Here is a 21867-nt window from a genome sequence, read left to right as displayed (position 1 = left end):
CCAGGGCAAAAGGGCCAGTGCTTGAGCACCACTAGGGGTCTAAATGTGCACGTGCCTGATCAGGACCATAGACTGGATATAAAGAGCTCAGCACCATTCTACCGCAGCCATTCACACCGACTGTGATACCACGTGTAGTTCGTTCCCGGTATCGCGAGACTATCTCCTCAGACGTTTCTGGGCTGAGCCGGAGGAGTTTAGTCAGCATCAGCATCCTCTGCCGGACACAGACCACCGGAAGGATGCTGCAGCGAGGAGGAAGCGTGGGGGATTGTGTCGCTTTGACCATCTGATCGGATTATAAACGTTTCAAACCCGACATTTAAAGAAAACAGATCTAGTATTTTTCTTGTTGAAACACTGCGTAGGCATCGCCGCCATGCTTCCGTCGTGCTGCTCCAAACCCGCGGCGGACGGCAGCGGTAAGAAGAGCAGCTCCGTGGCCAAGCTGCTGCTCGGTGTGTTTGTGGTGTACTCGCTGCACACAGCCTGGCTGCTGTACGGCTTCCTCAACACCAGACCCTGCGACGAAGACAGAGGAGAGACCTGCATCACCTCCTACCTGACAGGCAGACCCAGACTCCAGGTCAGCACGGGCCTCTGATCCCAGCAAGCATGCAGATCAGTCAGCCATCAGTAATAAAACGAGCCTTTCATTTCTGTGACATCCAGGTCAAGAGCACTGCAACACACAGGACTGGGCCATAAAACAGTATCAACCACTAGTGCAATATCAGTTTCATCCATAGAACTATAACAAAGGACCAGTCTGTATCAATATATTGATTATGCATTGTGTTATCACAGTGAGGCGGTAGAACCAATACAATCTGTAAACGTTTTTGTTGTTTATCTAGAGTTTGACGTTCTCTGCTCATAAAACCAAGTTTAAAATGTTCAATTCATTAGTATGTAAGTTATATAGTTGTCTACATTGTATATTGTTGTTGGTATCTATTGTAAACATTTTACAAGTAGAGTTTGAAACCACAACCTGTTTCAGCCTGTAAAAATGAAAGAAATTATAATGTGTCTTTTATCATGATAATTATCGATGTTGACTGATATGAACATTATCATTTGGATTCTTGTCTTTTTTATAGCACAGTCCTTCTGCAAAGGCCTTATTATAAAAGTCTGTTTCATCATGTTATCTGTTATGTAGGAAACCTGCTGCACAGATAACTCCGCTGTCCTTACTTGAATACACAAGTTAATAACAACATAGACCTGTCGACAGAGAAGATTCTAGATCAGTCTAATTTGGTGATGTTGAAAATCATCCCTCATTTTACAATTCTGAACAAGACCCGGCAGGTTGAGTTAGGGTTATCTTTGATTGTGTGTTATAACCATGCAGGTAACCCCCTGATGCATTGTTCTCTTTAAAATGAATAATGATTTCTCTGCCTCGGGGTCAGCTTTGTTAGTTATTTATGATATGCAGTGTTTAATTTCAGCAAGTGACTTAAATATCCACCACATGACATACTCTGTTGTTCCCGATCAACTCACTGCTTCTCCTCTTTTCATCCAGCTGAGTGTGTTTACCTGCCTCATGCCAGACAATAGCCAACTCAGCCTCGCTGTAAAAATAGACCCATTTGACCCACATTCTGCATTTGAAAGGTGAGTTTGAGAAGTTAATAATACAGACATGTATCCCCAACTTGTTAACAACGCACACTGTTTGCTTATCCATGCAAATTAGTCACGTCTATAATAGTTGCAATACAGAAGACAGAAAGTTTTGTTTTATTTGTAAAATTGAAAGGAGTAGTTACAAAGCTGTAAACCTCTTGCGAGTTGTGGGATGCAACAAAGTACATATACATCATTAATGTACCTAAGTACACATTTCATGTATCTCTACTTTACTTAAGTCGATTTTTTTTTACGGATGCTTAGCAAATATCTGTACCACTGTAGGTCACCATAATGATTTAGTTGACTGTTGCATTAGGAAATGGGTTACACTCTGCAAGCACTTTTACTTTGAACTAAAGTATATTAAAAAGCAAGTAGAGACCTACTTTTACTCCACTAGAAAATTAAATGTAGTACTTTTACTTGATTACAGTTTTGTCTATTTATTTGTACTTTTACTTCGGTAGTACATCCTCCACAACTGCATCTTGCATAGACTCAGACTCAAAAGAGGTAAAACTGTTCAAACCAAAAGCATAGAAACAAGCACATTTTAAAATAACATTTGTAAAAGCTCAACATTAGTATATTATGAATGTTTATCCCCTTTCCTTTTTTTTCCTCCCTCATTCCCCGTCTCTCTCTTTCTCTCTCTCTTCATAGGCAGGTGAATGTCTCTCTGCCAGAGCAGACTCGGTCTAATGGCACTCTGTTCGCAGTGGTCTATGTTCACAAAGCCAGTGTTTCCCCTCTGGACGACAGCAGAGAAGTCCACTACGTGGCTCAGCTCACCACCCACATCACGGCCACACACACTGAGGGGCCGAGGGACCCGCACAAGGTAAAAATGCAACTCAGCTTCCTCTCTCAAAGTGTTGTCATGTGTCAGCAGCCATGTGAGGTACCATGTACTTATACGTTCCTTTTTCTGGCCCCATCAGAGGTCCAGCCCCAAAGCAGAGAATCCCGTGTCCCATTGGAGACCTCACCTGTCAGTCACCATGATGTCAGAGGACTTCACCTTCAACAAGGCGGGGCTTCCCAGTGATGTGCGGCGATACATGAGAGTGTAAGTGTCCACAGGAAGCTTTGGAGGTCGACGCCAGGGGATCAGGCAAAGTTCTGCTGATCACTGCTTTAGTACTGATGCTCACCATGAGAGCATATTGCTGGGGTCATCGGTTTAAGACGCTATTTTATCAGCTGTTTGCAAGAGAATTAAGTGGATTGCTGCTCATTTATCAGTATTTGAGAATGAGACAATCCAACAAAATTATGAACTGAATGATAACAAGAGAGGCATGAGAGAGTCCAACCTTCTCAACATTATTGTGCTGTGGCTAACTGGAGAAATAAGCATTTATTGTATCTGTACACCCTGTTGCATAAACTCTTCATACACCAATAACATGCATCAATCTGCAGACAGTTGAAGCAAATGTCCACGAACTATAAAGAAAGCATTGTTTGCATTTTTATTTATTATATACAATAATATATATATTATATTTTATACGGCCATAAGGAGGTAAAATGATCTCTCATCAACAAGAAAAAGATTACAACAAAGTGAAAATATTTTTTAATTTGCATTTACTTTTATAACACTTTATCAACACTTGTACCCAAAGATTGCAACAACCAGCATACATCATTTTGTTTTTTGGAAAATAGATTGCAGCATCACCAGATGATTGCAGCTCTGTAGGAGCACACGTGCTTAAATGTAACTTTTTTCTCTGCCTCCCATCGTAGGTCTCAGGACAGACATCACATGATCTACCTCCCTCTGCTGCTGGTTAATGAACTCAGCGTCAGAGTCAGAGACCTCATGGTTGGAGACTTTGATCCACATGTATATTTGTAATATTTTTCCATTAAATACTGGGTCAGTTAGTTTAACGTGATCATACATGTGTGTATCCGTCCTTCGACAGGAGATCAACAGCAGCACTGTCCACCTCCCTCTGACGGTGTCCTACGAGGGAATCTCTCTCAGGGGATTCAGGTTTTGGGTTCATCTGCAGGACGTGGTTTATTCCCTTCGACAGTTTGGTGAGTTAATAACACAACAGATATATCGTTATATGACAATCAGGTGAAAGTTGATTAACAAAATTAGTATTTTTCATTGTAATAGAAACTTGTTATGTTTGAGGAATGACTTTCGCAGAACATTTAGCAAATGATATTTAAATATAGGCCTGTTGATCTTCATAACCACGAAACTGATCTGAATCCTCTGTGGCTGCTTCTTTGGGTTTATTAAGGCTTCACTGAGGAAAACATTGATGAAATTAAAGAAACTCTTTTGGGATCCAACCTCTACCTGTTAGTGCTGACTGCACTCATCACAGCTCTGCAAGTAAGATTATGTTACACCGAGTAAAACACCGTAACAAACAACAAAACAAAAACTCATGTATTACTTCATAGATCGCAGTTTTGTGAGTGTCATGAAGGAACATGGCAACTCAAATTAAAAGCATGTTGTTTTTCTGTGTTTTGTTTATTCTTCTTCAGCTCATCTGTGAATTCCTAGCTCTTAAAAATGACATCAGCTCTTGGAGAAAAAAGAAGAACTTGGTGGGAATGTCCAGAAAGTCAGGTGAGAACATCTTCACATTATTCAAGCTTGACTTTTTAAATAAGGTTGCATCACTTAAGGCTTCATTGAGTCAATGCCGGAGGGATTGACAGCAGTGACAAGCATCATTACAGTTTTGGTGGTAATGATCTAAAACAGTAAAGTCATGTTTTGACCAAAATCACCTGGTCCCTGTAGTCCCAGCAACTTCTTCAAGGAACTAAAAGTTTCCTGCAGACTAATGTTCATCTATGTTTCCACTTTAATCTATAGACCAGTAGAGATAAGACAATCAGCCTGCTGATGTTTGAACAACCAACAGCTACATCGAGCAGTTCAACTCTGGTGCACCAGGTGGCGCTGTAATTGAGCGAAGTTAATCGAGCAACACCGAAACAGAAAACATAGAGAGAACTTGAAATCATGCTGTCTTTGATCAGAAAAGAAACAAGGACCTAAGGAAACTAAATGAACTGGCCGAAATAAAACCCTTAATTTAAGACCCTGGTCCCTGCAAAGGTTCTTGGTTCCCACATAGGGAACACAACTTAAGAAATCACCTGAGAAATGTTGAAACAGTTAGTGTCCCCCCCCTATCTGTGTTTGCAGTTCTGTGGCGTAGTCTCAGTACTTTGCTGATTTTCCTCCATCTGCTGGAGGAGACCAGTCTGCTGGTGCTGCTCCCTGTCGGACTGGGGGCCTGTGTGGAGGTATTGGGTTTTTTTATCTGTCACCTCCATCAAAACAAGTGTGATGTTAAGAGCGTGACACTAAGAGTCTTTTCTCACCAGGTGTGGAAGGTGTTTAAAGTGTATAAGTTCAAGTTGCTGTGGAAAAGCTCCAACCTGCACGTGAGTCACTGATTTGTGTTCAAACTTAGTTAATAGTTCTAATGAAGTGGCAGAGCTGTTGTGATTTAAACAACTTTCAATGTCTCTTATAAAATAGCTCATTCCAGCCTCCTGACTCCAGCCCTGTTACTCTATTCATTTCTTTATTTTCCAACATTTCCTCTTCTCTCACTGTGCAGTTAAACAAACTGGATGAAGAAGAGAGGAAGACGCTGGAGTATGACACACAGGTATCAGTATGTTTCTGTCTCGTCAGTGCTCTTGATTCTACGTCTCGGCCTCCATCTTGAATTAATTTGAATGTTCTCTCTGGTTCTCTCTGCAGGCGTCCAGATACTTGTCCTACTTGGTTTATCCTTTGTGTATCAGTGGAGCTATTTTCTCTCTGGCCTACTTACGCCAAAAGAGGTGAGATGATCACCATTATTCTGCTTTGCCGCATAATTCAAATGCCGTCCTAGTGCAGTGCCAGCAAATATCCAGGTCCTGCACAAACATTTCAGTACAATACAAGCATCTGCTTTTATCCAGTCAGATTCAAATCAGACCTGTGAAGTAAGATGTTTTTAGTGATTATTGTGTAGCAGTACTACCAAATGTACTGTATATTGAAAGCTGGTAGATATACTATCTGTTTTTGTGATTGTTAAACTAACATTAAATTGTATTGTATGTTGACAGTTATTATTCCTGGTTGATCAACAGCCTGGTGACCGGTGAGTCTTTTTAAAACAGCCTCATCTATATGTCTCAGTAATATATATAATGATGACTTAATTGAATTAGTGTCAGTTGACACTTTTACTTTTGTATTAACATCGCTTATCTCCTCACAGGAGTTTACGCCTTTGGCTTCCTGTCTATGGCCCCTCAGCTCTTCATTAACCACAAGGTCTGTTCTGCAAACCTTATCAGAGACATGAAAACCATAAGTGTATTAAGTACCTATAATAACCTGATGATCGTTCTGAGTGACGCTGAACTCTATCCTCTCTATTTATGGCTCTGTCTTGTGTTTCTTGTTGTCTGGTTGTCAGTTGAAGTCTGTGAGTCACCTGCAGGGGACGGTGTTGATGTACAGAGTGAGTACAAACACTTTCTGACTCCATCATACTCATGTGCACCCAGCACTTCTTACTTTACTGCAAAATAGTACCAGTTTTCAAGCTATATAATCTCCTGTGCTTTGCACTGAGTTTAACTTTCACTTGTTTCCTCCTGTCAGACAAAATAAGCTTTTTAACAGTACACTGCATTCCTCTGACTAGGCAAAAGAGTCCCTTTAATTTCATTCAAGCTGCACCAAATTATACACACTCCTAGATATTAGTCCTCTAAACCTGGCTGTTAAAAAACAGAAAAAGAAGCTTGCAATGTTAAAGAAAGTGAATGAAAATTCATACCAATATTGAATGGGTACCTCTCTGACCCATTCTGCATAATTTAAACAAATTCCTTAAATTCCTTTAATTCCATAAATCCGTCTGTTAGTTTTTGTGTAATCCTGCTAACTACCAGATAAACACAGATGGAAACATCCCCTTGATGAAGGCCATTATTTCTTTGACAAGTTTTACCCTCTAGAGAGACTTTGCTTCATAATGAGGATCGTTATTCTCTTTCTCCCTCCGCCCTTCTCTCCACCAGGGAGTGAACACGCTGATCTCAGATCTGTGCTCCTGCGCCTCCTTTTTCTTTACCTCCGGATCCTTCTCCTCATCTCATCAACTCTCCTGCTTCAGAGATGAGCTGCTGTTCCTCCTCTATCTCTACCAGCGAAGGCATGACATGTAAACCGTAGACTGTGTAGAAAGATGGACGACATGGGGGCTCCCCAAAAGTGAAGCCAAAGCATCTCGATCGCCCCCTGGTGGCTGACTATAGTATAGATCATAAACCCCTTCTGACTCCATATTAGCAGATGGGACATGGGTTGAACTAAAAAGTTAAATAAAACTTTCTGTAAGAGGATTTTTCTGTAATTTTAGGGAAGCTCTTATAACACACAAGTGATTATATTTCAAGCAAGTTTGGTTTTAATTAGTTTTTTGATACTATAGAATAGAGTTAAACGCCGTGATTGACAGTTCAGACTGACACGTGATTGGTGGAGCTTGTATATTGGCTACAGCAGCTCCATCCCTCGATCGCTACTGCGCAGACTCTGGTTCCAAATGCACAAGATGGCAAAATTCATTTCCAGCATATTTTGGCTTCATTTCTGGATAGTGGCCATTAATCGTCCATCTTTCAGTCTTTGGTCTCTCACTACAATGAGTATCGTTTGCTTCTGTTATTGTCTTTCTAAGATAACTGCTCTCATCTCATGTTTCCACTAGGTTTTACGCCGCCAAGGCCAGGAGACGAGACTCTGGGAGCCACAGCAAGAAAGTAAAAACTCAGTGAGGAGGCGAGAAATGAAATATTTCCCGAAGTGAATGTGAAAAACAAATCTATGAAAAACAAAAAAAAAGGGAAGATGTGAAACAGAGACTAACCTTCGTCAGACCTGAGGCCAGTGGTTCTGCGTCTGGATCCTTGCTGCTGTACACTCACAGTGCTGCTGCTTTCGGCTTGACATTCATGATTCCTCTGTTACCGATGCCGGGATCGACAGTGACTCATTCATCTCTAGGTTCTCTCTGCTGCACATGCTTTAATCTGCTCTATATGCACATGTGGGTGTTTCCTGAAACATTGTGAAGGACGGAGCTTCCCACAGCACAGATAGCTTGATTCATCAGTTCCCATCTGCTTTAACTAGACTCGATTAGACTAGACTGAGTTTCGCTCTTTTGCTTCAGTGGTTTTTATATGGCTGTCTCAAAAGCTTGAATCATGATTATTCTTCTTAACTTTGTGAGGCTCCAAAGAAAAAAACAAAATTATTTGACATGTTTTTTGTATCGATTTATATGCATTGAATATATTCTGTATGCTTGATCCAACATTTAACTGAAGCTGGGATCGCTTTTAATAATGGCATAAAATGCCCAATAAAATGTGGAAGCATTTAATTTAAGCTACATGAAGCTATACTCGTGTATCACATCAATTTATGGATGCACCATTACATCAAATGTAAGTTATTCTGCACAAATGCATCAGCTCAGAGCAGCATTTTTAGGTTCTTTAGAAACTTTGTTATCCTGAGCAAAGTTCACAAATTTAAACACATCAGCAATGAGAAGCAATTTTCTTTTCTATTATCCATTTGGGGGAAATAAATCAAATTCTTGTTTTATATTTTTGTTAATTGACGATCCACATTAGGTTCCCCCACATCCTGAAGTTGTGTTTATATCTAGGTGCATGGAAGTGCAGTCTGAGCTGATCAGCTGTTGAACAGGTCACAGTGTCCTACGACCAGATGTATCAATTTAATGTCTCTTATGTGTAAAATGCCAATACTTACGTTTCTTTTGTATTTTGTCATTCGTAATGTTCACCACCATGTATTACATACTAAGTTAGTGTATTTGCTCTGTCATTGTACTGTGAAATGATTTAAAAAATACTTTGCATCGTGATCATGGATAGATAATCTATAAAGAGAGAAGACTGCTCCCGACATGTTGCTGCAGATGGTTTGTGTTTCTAAAATCCTCACAAAGCAGTTTGACAATTTACAATGTCGTGACTGACTGAGGAATAAGTCTGTTTCCTTTCAGCCAGTAGCATCACAGGAAGCATTTACCTTGAGAAGACATAAACACAGCACTAAGATGGAACTATACAAACTGTTTCTATTACCACACGGTTTTAGTGTGTTCAACTGTGGACAGATTTTCTTCTATCAGCTAGAGCGTCACAAGATGCCGTCACTAAACTGTGAAGCTGAGATCAAAATGAAGGAAAGATGCCTGTGGTCAGACCGAGGGGGCTGGAAGTCGAAGGGTGGAAAGGTGGAGGGTCTATAATTCCCATCCACTCAGGCATGAGGTAAAAGTACAACTTCTACTGGGATCCCACCAGCTGCAATAGAGTCAGCAAGGTGATGTTCTGACAACGAAGTATTCGGTAGTCACTAATACTTTATTATATGAGTACTTCATATTCATCAGCCGTAACAGCAGGGCTGGTATTTGATGTGTGTTTGTGTGTTTGTGTGTTGCCATTGCAAAATTTTGAGCGCGGAGCTTTAAGATGGGAGGGGTATGAATTACTTGTAGTATTACTCTGAGTACTCTGAGTACTGTGTTAGTATCACATTGAGCTCAACACTAAATTCTGCTTGTTCACTGACTGAACGGCTTATTTTATTTTATTTGTCATCACTTTGGAAGTTAAACGTTTAAAAAGGGGGAATAATTTAAGCAGTTATTTAAATTTGATCAGCCACTTAGAGAACGCACTGATGTGCTTGAGTCTATGGAACACATGGAATCAGGAGACACCCCAACCCATTCAGCCAACTGGTTTCTGTTGAGGACATATCGGTGGCTGTGTGGGTGTGACTGTGTGTGTTTCTGTTTTTTGTTGAGTATAAATAAATCAAAATCAAATATGCTCGATGTGGTCCTTTGACTTTCAGGTTTGGCCTGTTGGAATGAGAGTTAATTGACGAGGTTGCCTCTATAAAAGTGGGTGTGTTCAGGTGCAGCTTAGGTGAGGTCTGGGTGTGTCGCTGCATTCCTCTGTTGACACTGGACAGATGTGATGTGACAGATATGACGTCACTTCAAGTCAGAGATACTTTAAAAATCCACAAATTAATCCAGAGACCAAAAAGTTGTCTACTTACAATATCTAGGATCATGTTCCATATTCAAAGTTGATATTTAGTTTCACCGTAACTGCACCTTCATGGACTAGAGACGCTTAGATTTCGATTTTGTGTTCTTGGCTGCAAGATCATTTTGCCAATGTCAATTTTAATGTCAACACTTAAATGATTCCGATTTCTTTCATCAAGTATTTATGGACGTGAGATAAGGATGAGATTCACTTCCGGACTCAAGAAAATAAAGCCAAAAGTTCTGGGAGCCGTCCTGCTGCACACGTTGAGCTAACAATAATGACATAACACATGTTTATCTTCACAGACACACAATGTTACAGTTTAACAGCCGCGGTGTGACTGTAACTGACAAAAGATAAATACAGGACAGGTATCTGTGAAACCAGAGAACGATCCAGGAATGTCCTCTCCACGCGCACACACACAGGAACAACATTGATGAGATGCTTTCATGTTATGGGTGGATCAGCTGTAGTGCTTCCGTCAGACACACACCCAAACACAGCGCAGGGCACTGCGGGTTCGACAGGAGAAAGCGGAGGCTCAGCAGGTGAACACACGCCAGCAGCCGTGATGAAGATGCTCCTCAGCTTTGTGCTCCTCTCCCTCCTCTTCCCCCCAGGTATGCATACATTCACTTCAGACTGGCTGCAGGTCAGAGGTCAGGGACATTTATTCAGCAGCAGGGTGAGGGTGGTACTCAGGACTTTAAAAGTTAAGCTCAGAGGTCAGAGACGTGTGTGTAAATCTTTCTCGGGATTGCAAAAAAAAACAACATATCCCTCGATCCTGGAAAAGGTTTGTTGTGGTTGTGAGTTTGCGCTTTAGGGTCATAGCTAGGAATTTGTGTTTTGTCATTAAAACTCAAGGATTCTTGAATGTTTCCGGCCTTTTGTCGAAACGGAAAGACTAAACAAAATTACAACACTATCATATGTTTTCTTATTGTAAATTGAGATAACATTTCTTGAGATTTATTTAGAGTAGCACGAAAAACCTTGTCTTTCACTCATACTGGCTGTGCTGTTAAAGGGGAGTTCTGCATACTTCTGTGTATATTTTAAATAAACTGGTATCACTGGTTTAGGCCTGTGTTCAACTGTGTACTTTAATTGTGTTTGTGTTGTTTGTTGCAGTGGTTCTGCAACAGGTTAATGCTGTAAGACTGGAACTGTGCAACTCTAGCATTCATTTTTAAGACATGTAACAGAACGCGCTTCGGAAAGACGAAGAATGCGTTTTAAAGTTTTTGTCATTTTGTGGATTATTCTCATCGGAATAAATGAATAATCTGTGAAATCAATCCCAGTGTGGTGCAAACATTAGATGTGCACGAGTTCCTCAGGGGTTCCAAGTGTTCATGTTTCTATACCGAGAAGAGATTTGTACACATAACTGAGAACGTCTCTTTTTCCTATATTATTTGAACAATATCATTCACTCCAGTCCCACTAACAGTCCCATTAAGAGTTAAAGTCATATTGTGTGTATATTGGCAAGACCAAAAACACTACAACTGAGTCAATAAAACACTCATGCGCTGCTCCACCATCCCGGATTCAACCATCCGTGTCAAGCTGTGTCTGTAGAAAGTCTTAGTTCAGTGACTCATTCAATAACCTCACATGTCCTGGTCGTCTCGATGTGTCTCTAACAAGAAGAGATTTGAAGTCAGGGGCAGCACAGAACGTGCAGAGAATAATTTTAGCTGCTTCAGTCCTTTTGCCAATCCGGAGTCTCTTTTAGCAAAGATTAAATCCACAATCTTTTTTGGAAAGATTTATATCAGTCATTCCAAAGCATTCATCACAGACCAACAAAATGCACTTCAAACACTTTCACTAAATCAAATGACTTTTCCAGGTTATTTTCATGACCGTGAGAAAGAAGAGAATTACTGTGACGAATCTGCCTGATGACAGGCGACAGCAGAACAACAACCAGTGGATGGGAGGAGCAGCGTTCGACCTCCTCTGCAATTGTCTTTAGAGTTAGAGAAGCGAGCCTGACAAGTTTTGACAGGGGCGTCTTTGGGAGCAGTATTTCTGGGTACATTTTTGGCGTGACACAACGGTCTCTCTCTTTTTATGACTTCCTCTGCAGCCACTTTGAAACACAAAACAAACTTGGTCTCGGTTAATGCAGGAGCAGACTATCAGGAGCCTTAATCTGATTCTGAATTTCTTCCTAGAACAGGAGCAATTCTTTAAGCTTTAGCTGTGCGTCATCCTCAGAAACATCTGGATTCCTGACATAAAGATGGACAAGATTAGCACTGAGGATCTCAGATCACTCATTTGTGTTTATGTGTGTAGAGATTGTTTGATACCGTCTCTTGAAAGTAGACGAGAGATATCACGTGGCTCAGTGAGTTGTGCGTATTTCACTGGGGAGTTGTCAACAGAACAATTTCTCACAGTCTCACAGTGTAAACAACCCAGATCTACAGTGTGCGATGAATATAAATTAAGAGCTTCACTGTAACAGAGGAGATGCTCACCTGTTCCTATTCACCTGATCATCAGTAACCAACCATATTCTAAAACATAACTTAATGTATAAATTGCTAATGGGGTTAACTTTCAGACACAGTCACAACCTTCCCTGCTTTAGGCTTTTTAATACCACCCCTTGTTTTCAATTGGGCCTTCATCAGCGGGTTTCAAACGTGTCCTCGTCTTGTGGACTCCATCTTGTCTCTCTCTTTATCTGTGCCCATGTTTTTTGTTGTCCCACCTGCAGCTTTGGCACTGGAGTGCTACGTGTGCAGTAATGCTACCACCAACGAACAATGCAACCAGAACTCTCAGGTGTGTCAGTCACCGCTGAACACGTGCATGACAACCGTCGACACTCAAGGTAACTGTGACTCAGAAACACAAACAAGCAGAGAACACAAGACCTGTCTTTCTGCTGTTTTTATAATATATATTCGGTTTACATTTTTTGCACTATCCACTCCAGCAGCACAAGAACACAAGAGCACTACTGTTCACTGACACAATCACATCATTGCATTCAATCCCTTTATCTGTAAATATGCTCTCCGTATGTGATTTATGTGATTTATGTATATATGTCAGTGATGTGTTAATGATCTGAATTTCCCTCGGGATTAATAAAGTATCCATCTATCTATCTATCTATCTATCTATCTATCTACCTGCAGCCTTTCAGCATTCCGTCAGTGTTTCTCTAACGCTTCTTGGTAGTAAGTAAAAGGTTTGGTTGAATAATAAAAGTATAAACATTTCATCCTGCTTCCTGTGTTTGTGTTGTTCAGGTCAAGCCAAAGCCATAGTGAAGCAGTGTGCCAGTGAGGCCACGTGCAACGGAGCGGCCGCGTCCTCCTCAGTCGATGCAAACGGAAACGGAAACTCCGTCAACTGCTGCAACAGCTTCAACTTGTGTAACTTTAGCGGCGCCGAGTCCGTCCGCGTGCACACGACCCTTCTCCTGCTCACTGGAGTTGTGTTACGACTGTTGTCACTGTGACGTGCCAACTCTGTATAGAAGCGGAGGACGCTCTAAGTTACCCTGCTCTGTATAGGACATTGCTGGGATAAATGTGTCTGAATAGAATAGATCTATACAGGCTGTAATATGAGGTAATATTATATTATTTAAAAAATGTTTCTTTCTAATTCTATTGAAGACTGTGCTGTAAACACACAATGCTCCTATTAATACTCCTGTTTATACATGATTGACATATGAACCTGTTCGTCCCTCTTAACATACAGTCTATGGTCCATCCTGTGGTTGTACTGCACATCATGAGAAGGCTAAATGTATTGTATTGGTGTGGCCAAACTGGACCCATACTCTAAACTCAGCAGGAGATCTGCCATTTTGAATTTATTGGTAAATATTTTTGGTAAAACTGTATGAATCTTTGAAAGTCTGATAAGATTTTTGACCTTAACTAGCCTGGAGGTTGGGATTTTGTCCAGCGCCATATTCATAAACCTTTTGCAGCAAATATAGACGCCCTCTTCTGGTCATTCAAGAAAATACAGGTTTCAGGCTCTCCAGTATTAACCCTTCACCAGATGACACAATCCTGGGCACATGCAGTCTGATAAAGTCTAGTTTTGGGCTTAATTATTTGTTTTATTATAGTAGAACCGAAATGAAATGTAATTTTATGTTCAGGTATCATTTCCCCTCCTTTTTGGAAAGAATCCAAATGGACTACAACATGGAGCCTCCCTTCACACACCAACATTAACCAACTCTAGTTTCTAGAAATAAAGAATCTGAAAGGATTGAAAAATAATAAATCTATCTTGGATAAGAATGTGGACAGACTGATTTCCATTTCATCATTATTTTATTTCATTGTTTTTTCCTCCTATTTGACAAGATGGCTGATTGAGCCCAGCAGACAAAATAAAAACCAGTGTTTACTAGTACGACTTCTGTACAATTCACCAGTGATACACGCCAGTATAGTTAACAATATACCAACATGAGCAGATTTACGCAACAACATAAAATAGATGTGTTTTTTATTTTTTTTCATTTTTAACCCTATAACACCCACATTTTTGATAGTTTCATTGCTGGCTAAACATTGAATCAAATCTGGGTGTAAAGAAGGGCCAGAACATTAGCTGTTTGCTGTGCAAATATGCTCTTCTCCATACCAGTATACCATGCTACACTAGTACAGTCACCAGTATGTGTCATACAGCAGTATGTCATATTCCATGTGGGGTTGGTATTAACAAAGAGACGTGGGATCTGCTGTATTTTCAGTTCAGTGTTTTGCGAGACGAGTTCCACTCATGTGGCTCCACATTTCATGTGTGTTTAATTTCCTAGGGACTGTTGTTTGGGAGGGACATTTTTAAAGTGTGACACCTGACAGAAACTGGGACTCAAAGCACAAAGGTTCCAGTGGTGAGGTTTGCTTGCAGGAAAATTCCTTTTACGCCACTGGTGGACACGGGGCTGTTAAAGTTGTGACACCAGGTGAAGACGAAACACATCTGAAAGTATCCAGTCACCCAGACCGACTCCTCAAAGTCCACATTTTGTTAGTTTTTTCTTTCCATGCTGGGATTGAATATCTGCTTGTATTCCAAGTCCTAAACAGTTATCAGTGTCGAGGAAGAAGATTGTGACTGCTGAAAACAACACAAAGTCATGGAGGCAGCCGGTAAAAAGGGCAGACCAAACTGAGTGCGAGTAGGGAGTTTGATTCTTCACATTTGGAGTCTTAAAAATCTGCTCAGATAGGAGCTGAGGAAGACTGCAGGAGGGAGAGGAGCAGTGAGGATGGAAAGTGAATGAAATAGAGGGAGAGAGGAGGATAAGTGACTTCTTTCTTCAGGGAGTAGACTGGCGCTGCACCGTGCTCAACTTTTAACCGACTCTTCCTGCCTCTCCCTCTGTCTCCTCCTCAGCAATTTCTGAGTCTATAAATAAAAGCTGGTGAGACAGAGGAAGGACGGGAGTGGAGGAGAGAAAAGAGAGGAGGGTGTGATGCACCAGCTCCTGACCAAACCGAGGACTGTCTCTTTCCTGGGAGGTTTCCTGTTGGAGCGTCCATCGTAAAAGGACCGTGCACAACCAGAGCTGAACAGAAAGTTGGTGAGCATCCATGGAGATGTGGAGGTATTTTCAACTGAGCTGGAGGCTTCACATCCACGGGTCAGAAAACGTGACGTCATCATGGCTGCTGGCTGATGTCTGAAGCCTGTTCCCACTGCCGACCAGAGGCAGTCCGATCTGATGGCTCTGCTTATTGTTGGATTCCACCAAGACTGATCTACCTGATGTCATCAAATCCAGATCTAGTCGCCCACGGTGGAGCTTCCGCCCCCTCGGGAATCCGGCTCAGTTTAAATATATGTCCAAAGAGAGCGAAGCTGTTAAGTCCCTGATTCAGGAAGAGGTTTCTTGTACTAAGAAAGTCACAGTGGTGGATAGTTTAATCCCAGATGAACGGACGACCTCGGTTTAAGCAGGGTTCAACATGTAACGAACAGAGCCACTGTTTCTCACATATCAGGAGTCACGACTCAGGAGTCTTTTGTTCTCCACCGCCGGCAGGGACCGTCACCATGCTGTCCCTCAAACAGCAGACCAGCTCCTGTTGGCCCGGCTAGTGTGGGCGGGACTGGGCCATCATCTTGAGCCGGGATTGGTCAATAACATCCAGCAGGTTCTTGGCATCGACTGCGAGGGCGTGAGCTGCCGTCAACATCTGTTTCTTATAGTCCTGCTGGAGACTGGGACAGAGACACAGACAAATACATTTATAAAACAACAGATTCTTTGTAGTGGGTAGAAGGGTAGTGATTATAAAAGGAAGCTAGGTGTAGAGATTTGCATGAAAAAAGTCAACGCAGCAGAGATCAAAATACCAACAAACCCCCCACAATAAAACAGCATTAAAATCAAAGTGAGTAGATGCTTTTTTCGGCTGTTATCAAATCTTTTCAACCTTTTTCAATAAAAAGAACATTCATAATTATTCTATGGCTTCTGCAGTGTTCTACACTTTTATCGCATTTATCCAATAAATGTAATACGGTAGTTATCACTGCATTGGAGCTGCTGGATTTTGTCTCATAAGGCAGCAAAACTATTCTTTGCACGTAGTGAAGTTGGTGTGTGATCCTACCTGGTCATCACATACTGTTGGGCTAACTTCATCTTCCCGATCAGCTCAGCCAAGTCAGAGTTCAACAGTTTCTGAGCCATCTCGATCTGTTAATGAAAAATAAGACTTAAGCTGTAAAACAGATTAAGAACCTGCACGTATCACTGTGTAAGTGCATGTTTTCATACCTCTCTGTGTGTACTGGCTGGAAGTTGTGGTAATGTCTCGTCCACTGTGGCCAATAACGTCCTCAATGCCAGTCCCACATCCTGGAAGGCACAGAAACACACAGTGCTTTTGTGATCAAGGCAAAATGATATAGATAACCCATAATAGTTTTATAAACATTCATTAAAAAAGGTCATACATCACAGAAATATATCTAATCTAATTAAAACACATTGAAACCTCTATGGAGACATTAAAATGAAACAAAACAAATTTTAACTAAATTGTTTAAAGCCTAGATGATGTTTCATGGGCTGAAATATATTTCTAATTTGTGCTTCAACGTGAGCTGCTGAGGGGAAAACACTCCGACTGCATCTGCTACCTTGACCATGGGAACGTATTCCTCTGGAGGAGCCGGCTGAATCTTGCTTGACATCTCGATCACGGCTTTGACCAGGCCCGTCACGTTCTCGTACACCTTGTCGTTGGAGCGGTCCAGGTTGGCGGTGGGGGGCGGGCTTATCTCGTGGGGCTGCAGCTAAACAGTGAGGAAGAAAGAAAACCAGTTAGTGTCGTGGAGACTGAATGAAGAACTCTGGATGGAGACTGATGCTGAGAATCAAGCAACTAAACACAGAAAACCACTTGAGACAATATGGAAGAAAACCATCCTAAGAATTATCATTTAGAGTTGCAAGTTCTGCATGATTATAGAGAACATGAATCATGCATCATGCATCAAACTAACTCACTAACAACACTGCTTTTCAAATAGATGGAGAAGTGAAGCCACAGCTGGAGCACTGTCACCTTTTAAACTACATCACAGAGGTGAACCAGTGGATTAATGGATGATTGATTGAATGGATGAATGGATGGATGGATGGATGGATGAATGGATGAGTAAGTAGGTTATTCGGATCTAAGACATGCCTTGACATTCGTGCAGACAACAGAAGTTATCAAAATCAATTCTCTATTTTGGCCACTAGATGGTGGTGTCACACCGGGCCAGTCAGATACTATATATTAATGGAGTCAGTTGAATCTAAAAATAATCCTGCCGGGGTCACACTTGAAGCAGATTATAAATACATTGATTAATTGTGTCCTGTTGTAGTTATGACCTGTTCCTGAATCAATGTATGATTGTTAAGAATCTAATCCTCTGTTTTTCAGCAAAATTTCCCTCATCATCATCATCATCTTCTTATTTCTTTTTAATCACCCTCGACCCAATTCTCCCTCTAGTGCTAAATTACTTTTCAGACACAGGATCTAAAAAAACACTACAGCCCTGATCCCTGCTCACATTATGGCCTGTTACTTCTGCTTCTCATATTCATGTAGATTAACATACTATAAGTACGTTATGAGTGAAGTTTTGTAATTTATAGCAGAAAAAAACAAGGCTTTTTACCAGGTGAACAGAGAACGACACCCTTCATTATTAGCGTAAACCACTGGTAATATTAATGGTACTGAAGTAAATCTAAATCTTCTCCTGAACCTAGAAAACTGTGTACAATTGGGGTTTGATCAGATCAAAATCCCGTCTATTGAGAGTAAAGTAAATTAATTAAGCAGGATTTCCAGTGTGACAGCGGGTTAGATATTGTTAGTGTAACGAAACAAAACCATTAAGTTTGAGATGTTAGTTTTGAGAGGAAAAGTAAGTCAAAACGATAAAAGCTTCCCACACGACAACTACAGGGATGACACATATTTGTTTTGTCTAGTGAACAGAAACTTGATCTGTTGCACTGATGGAAGAAAAAGGAGCGAATGAGTCAGTGTGTGATTGACCAGGAGACAAGACGCACAGTAAACCCACACAGACAGTGTGCTGCTTACCCGCCAGGGCTAGGTTCAGCATTAAGGCAGAGTGCAGGAGGAGGAAGAGGAGGGAGAAGAGGGGGGGCAGCCAAAGGAGAAGATAACAGGAAAATATTAATGTGCAAAGCATTTAAAACATGCACTGTGTGTATTTGTGTATATTTTCTACAAAAGTCTTTATCAAAATGTCCATGCATATTTGCATGAAAATATTTTCTTCTTGGGTTTGTGTTTTAAAAAGTCACAGGTTTGATTTTTGTTTTCATCGCTTGTAATGTTTGTGTATACCTTTACTCCATCATTGTAACTGTCTCCAGTATTTAGACAGGCCAGACTGCCCACTTGGCTTTGGGCTCCGGGTCGAGGGGGTTTCTTTGGAGGAGCTGCATGTTCTGCAGGAAACGACAAAAAAAGTGAGAATTAAGTCTTGTGTTACATGATATAGATGTTCTGGACAGACTGTACATTGACCCCTCAGCGGCTCTCAGCCTCGAGTCTGTCCTCTTAGTGGTAGTTTACATCATGGTGCTGCGACTAATGATTATTTTCACAATCACTTTGTTTTCCTGAAGCTTCCAATGCCTTGTTCTGTTGGTCTATTGGTTTATTCAAATCTAAAAAGTATAAATCACGGGAAAAAGGAAGATCGTCTCATGCTGCTCAGAAAGCTTTGGAACATCTGACCTTTTACATTCCATCTCCGCAGACCCACATCTTCTCTCAGGCTTTTGACCGTTTTTGCGGTTAATCATATATTTATTTAGTTACATTTTAATTAACTGTATTTTACTCCTGTATTCCTTATACGTTGTTTTCATGTTTGAAACACTCAACTCTTGGTTGTTTATAGATAAACCTAAAACTAAAAGTTAATGAATATCCAGTCACGACAATTCCACAATATAAACAGAGTCAACAAATAAGTAAACAAATTGTGTTTATGTGTATCAGGTTAAGGGCATGGTCACACATAGGAAATGCGAAGTGATTATCTGAAGCTTCACACAGCTATAGGTATAGGCGTGTGAAGCTTCAGCGCTGAAATATATTCACATATGACCAGGCCATTACTTATACTTTTATTATAATAATGTATTGTGACATATTTAGATTGGAAAAGCATAAACCAGGGATTAGCCTGGGCAGTGCATGTGTATCAAGTTCCTACGGCTAAAACAACTGTTTTTTTCTGCTTTGTCCCAGTCTAAAAAGAAAAACAAAAAACTTAAGCTACATGGAAAAAATGCAATTCTTCATACTAAAAAAAGAAAACTGTCTCCACACTGTGGAACTATTTTCAGCAGAATGTTTTTCTATGTCCTCTGCACTCGGCTGCTTGCAGGGCTGTGGTGTTTTCTCCCAGAATATCAATCTTGACATGTTGCGTCCTTTGAAATACATTTACTCATTTTAAGCCAACAGGCGGATTTTGTCATATTGTGGCAACAGACTGTGAACTCTGCAGGCAGAAACTTACACAAACACTGACACACACAGGGACACACACACTGAAACACACACTGACACTATCTGAAGATAAAGGATCTGTTTACAGAGAGTGAAGAAGAGCTGGAAAGCCATGTGATGTGTGAACTTAGATTAGAAGACGGGAAAAGAGGAACAACAGCAGTTGCTTGACTGTAATTATAGAGGGTTAAAGGTCTGTGTATTACCTGCTTTGCCAACGGGCTGGTATATGTGCTGGTTTCCCGTCTGCACAAACAAACATAAACAACAAAATATTGGGTTAGAAATTGCACGGTCCAAAGCTTGACAGGAAAGGAGAACCTCACAAGCGAAAACCGCCAGCTGCTTCTGAAAAATTCAGGGAATCCAATTTAATTTTCATGTTACACGACATCAAGTCTCAATTTGTTCTTGTAAAACCAGTCAAGGAGCCGTTTCTGTTTCCAGTGGTGTGTGGTTGAGCACTGTGTTTCTAAGAAAGATATTCTGTCTGGCGACACAGGGACGCAGGAATATGGGTTTCCTTTGTTAGTGCAACTCTTTGAAAACCAGAAACAAACCTCTGAGAGCAGCTCTTTATCATTTGATGGTCGTGAGAATAAAGCAATGCCACAAACTATTTTGTGGCACCAGAAATATTTCATATTTTAACTCTGTTGCATTATTACTGACTGCATCTCTGTTGTTTCCTTTGTGTGAGAAAACAGCACAGAGGGCTTCAAACAGCCTTCAAAAAGTCATGGTCTGACAACCACCAACACCCCAAAATACTCTTCTACAGCATTTTACCCACACAAAGACACACGAAGACACACATTCACATACAAACGAAGGAGGTTTTCCCACCACAAACCACAGCCATTCGATGGGAGGGGGAGGAGGAGGAGGAATAGCAGCAAGATGAATTACGGAGACAAAAATATCTGTCTTTCTTATGGTAACTTCTGTCACAAGCTCTGCTGGCATCAGGAACACAACGTACATCAACACGCAACTCAGAAATCGGCTCCTCGGATTTTAACGCTATGTAAAAGCGCAGATTAACGACACGGTTTGAGGTCAGGATGAGGATGAATAAAAGGATGGACTCTTATTTGAACTCTTTGATTAGAACCATGAGACGTAAGAGAAAATGTGCATCTGTCACTGTGCAAATCATTTGTGTCATCTCTTCTGAATCTAAGATTGATGTGGTGAGCTCTCTGAAGGGGGCACACACACACGCACGCACGCACGCACACACACGCACGCACGCACGCACGCACGCACGCACACACGCACACGCACACGCACGCACACACACGCACACACGCATTTTTAAATTATTCATGTGACTACTGCTGCAGATTATTTTCATGATCGGTTAATCTGCTACTTGGTTCTACTAGTTTGTGTGTGTTGCCTCTCCCAGCTCCGTAAAGCGCAAGGTGATGCATCAGATTATAATTTTCTTGTGACTCAAAAGTAAAAAACATGAACATATCCAGTTTACTGTCAAATAAGACCAAGCAAAACTTAGTTATTTTAAATAAAAAGTTATTTAAAATTGACGTAGCCCACGACTTTCTAAGAGTCCACATTCACCATTTCCTCCTCTAATGGTTCAACAGATTTTCACACTGTAACCTGTGCAATTAGTGAGAGCACAGTAGACTGCAGCAGGCTGAGGTACTTTGTGCACCAGTCAGATGGAGAGCTGACTCAGGCTTGTTATGGGAATCTATTGACCCCCTCACTGATGACCCCACCCCCCTCGCAGGTCACTTCCTGTCCCTGGATCAATCCCCTCTGCTCTAATCAAAACAAACACATGCTTCACCCAATCGCAGCGAGTCCGAGCAGAACGTGAACTTCCGTCTGCGTGTGTCTCTATCGGACATCCTCCTCGCTTCAAAAACAAGCAGCTCAGAAAAACAACTTCTATTTTTGAGATGTGCATGTGAAGCAGGAGGAC

General features: G+C 41.2%; 3 protein-coding genes across 11 annotated transcripts in view; 2 read left to right on the top strand and 1 right to left on the bottom strand.

Annotated features, from left to right (window-relative positions):
- Positions 1 to 241: 241 nt before the first annotated feature.
- LOC133964400 (lipid scramblase CLPTM1L-like) lies at positions 242 to 8102 on the top strand. Its single transcript, XM_062398447.1, has 17 exons — positions 242 to 586; positions 1538 to 1629; positions 2311 to 2488; positions 2589 to 2716; positions 3403 to 3481; positions 3585 to 3702; positions 3918 to 4012; positions 4171 to 4255; positions 4844 to 4944; positions 5026 to 5085; positions 5265 to 5315; positions 5411 to 5493; positions 5767 to 5801; positions 5922 to 5977; positions 6123 to 6167; positions 6733 to 6866; positions 7425 to 8102. Exons 1-17 carry the CDS (start codon positions 380 to 382, stop codon positions 7489 to 7491), a joined length of 1614 nt encoding a protein of 537 aa, XP_062254431.1. The 5' UTR covers positions 242 to 379; the 3' UTR covers positions 7492 to 8102.
- A 2198-nt stretch (positions 8103 to 10300) lies between these two features.
- LOC133964890 (ly6/PLAUR domain-containing protein 2-like) lies at positions 10301 to 14126 on the top strand. The gene is made up of 3 exons (XM_062399204.1): positions 10301 to 10448; positions 12569 to 12685; positions 13110 to 14126. Exons 1-3 carry the CDS (start codon positions 10400 to 10402, stop codon positions 13319 to 13321), a joined length of 378 nt encoding a protein of 125 aa, XP_062255188.1. The 5' UTR covers positions 10301 to 10399; the 3' UTR covers positions 13322 to 14126.
- Positions 14127 to 14140: 14 nt separating this feature from the next.
- LOC133964886 (focal adhesion kinase 1-like) overlaps positions 14141 to 21867 on the bottom strand; it is a 58100-nt gene continuing 50373 nt past the window's right edge. For all 9 annotated transcript variants that reach the window (XM_062399194.1, XM_062399196.1, XM_062399195.1 and 6 more), the window contains 6 exons: positions 20120 to 20159; positions 18735 to 18838; positions 16993 to 17148; positions 16628 to 16708; positions 16461 to 16546; positions 14141 to 16065 (listed from right to left, as the gene is read on the bottom strand). In XM_062399194.1, the coding sequence (XP_062255178.1) occupies positions 15939 to 16065; positions 16461 to 16546; positions 16628 to 16708; positions 16993 to 17148; positions 18735 to 18838; positions 20120 to 20159 (594 nt within the window). In that variant the 3' untranslated portion in view covers positions 14141 to 15938. The remainder of the gene's footprint in view (positions 16066 to 16460; positions 16547 to 16627; positions 16709 to 16992; positions 17149 to 18734; positions 18839 to 20119; positions 20160 to 21867) is intronic.

This window comes from Platichthys flesus, chromosome 11, assembly GCF_949316205.1.
Source record: "Platichthys flesus chromosome 11, fPlaFle2.1, whole genome shotgun sequence".
Classification (NCBI taxonomy): Eukaryota; Metazoa; Chordata; class Actinopteri; order Pleuronectiformes; family Pleuronectidae; genus Platichthys; species Platichthys flesus.
This window is presented reverse-complemented; position numbering and strand designations above follow the sequence as displayed.

Bases quoted from the DNA above. Each gene is read 5' to 3' on its own strand.
- LOC133964890 (XM_062399204.1), top strand. From the start codon at position 10,400: ATGAAGATGCTCCTCAGCTTTGTGCTCCTCTCCCTCCTCTTCCCCCCA. The intron at 10,449-12,568 runs GTATGCATACAT...TCCCACCTGCAG, and splicing joins CTCCCTCCTCTTCCCCCCAG to CTTTGGCACTGGAGTGCTAC. The intron at 12,686-13,109 runs GTAACTGTGACT...TGTGTTGTTCAG, and splicing joins GACAACCGTCGACACTCAAG to GTCAAGCCAAAGCCATAGTG.
- LOC133964400 (XM_062398447.1), top strand. From the start codon at position 380: ATGCTTCCGTCGTGCTGCTCCAAACCCGCGGCGGACGGCAGCGGTAAG. The intron at 1,630-2,310 runs GTGAGTTTGAGA...CTCTCTTCATAG, and splicing joins CCACATTCTGCATTTGAAAG to GCAGGTGAATGTCTCTCTGC. The intron at 5,494-5,766 runs GTGAGATGATCA...GTATGTTGACAG, and splicing joins GCCTACTTACGCCAAAAGAG to TTATTATTCCTGGTTGATCA.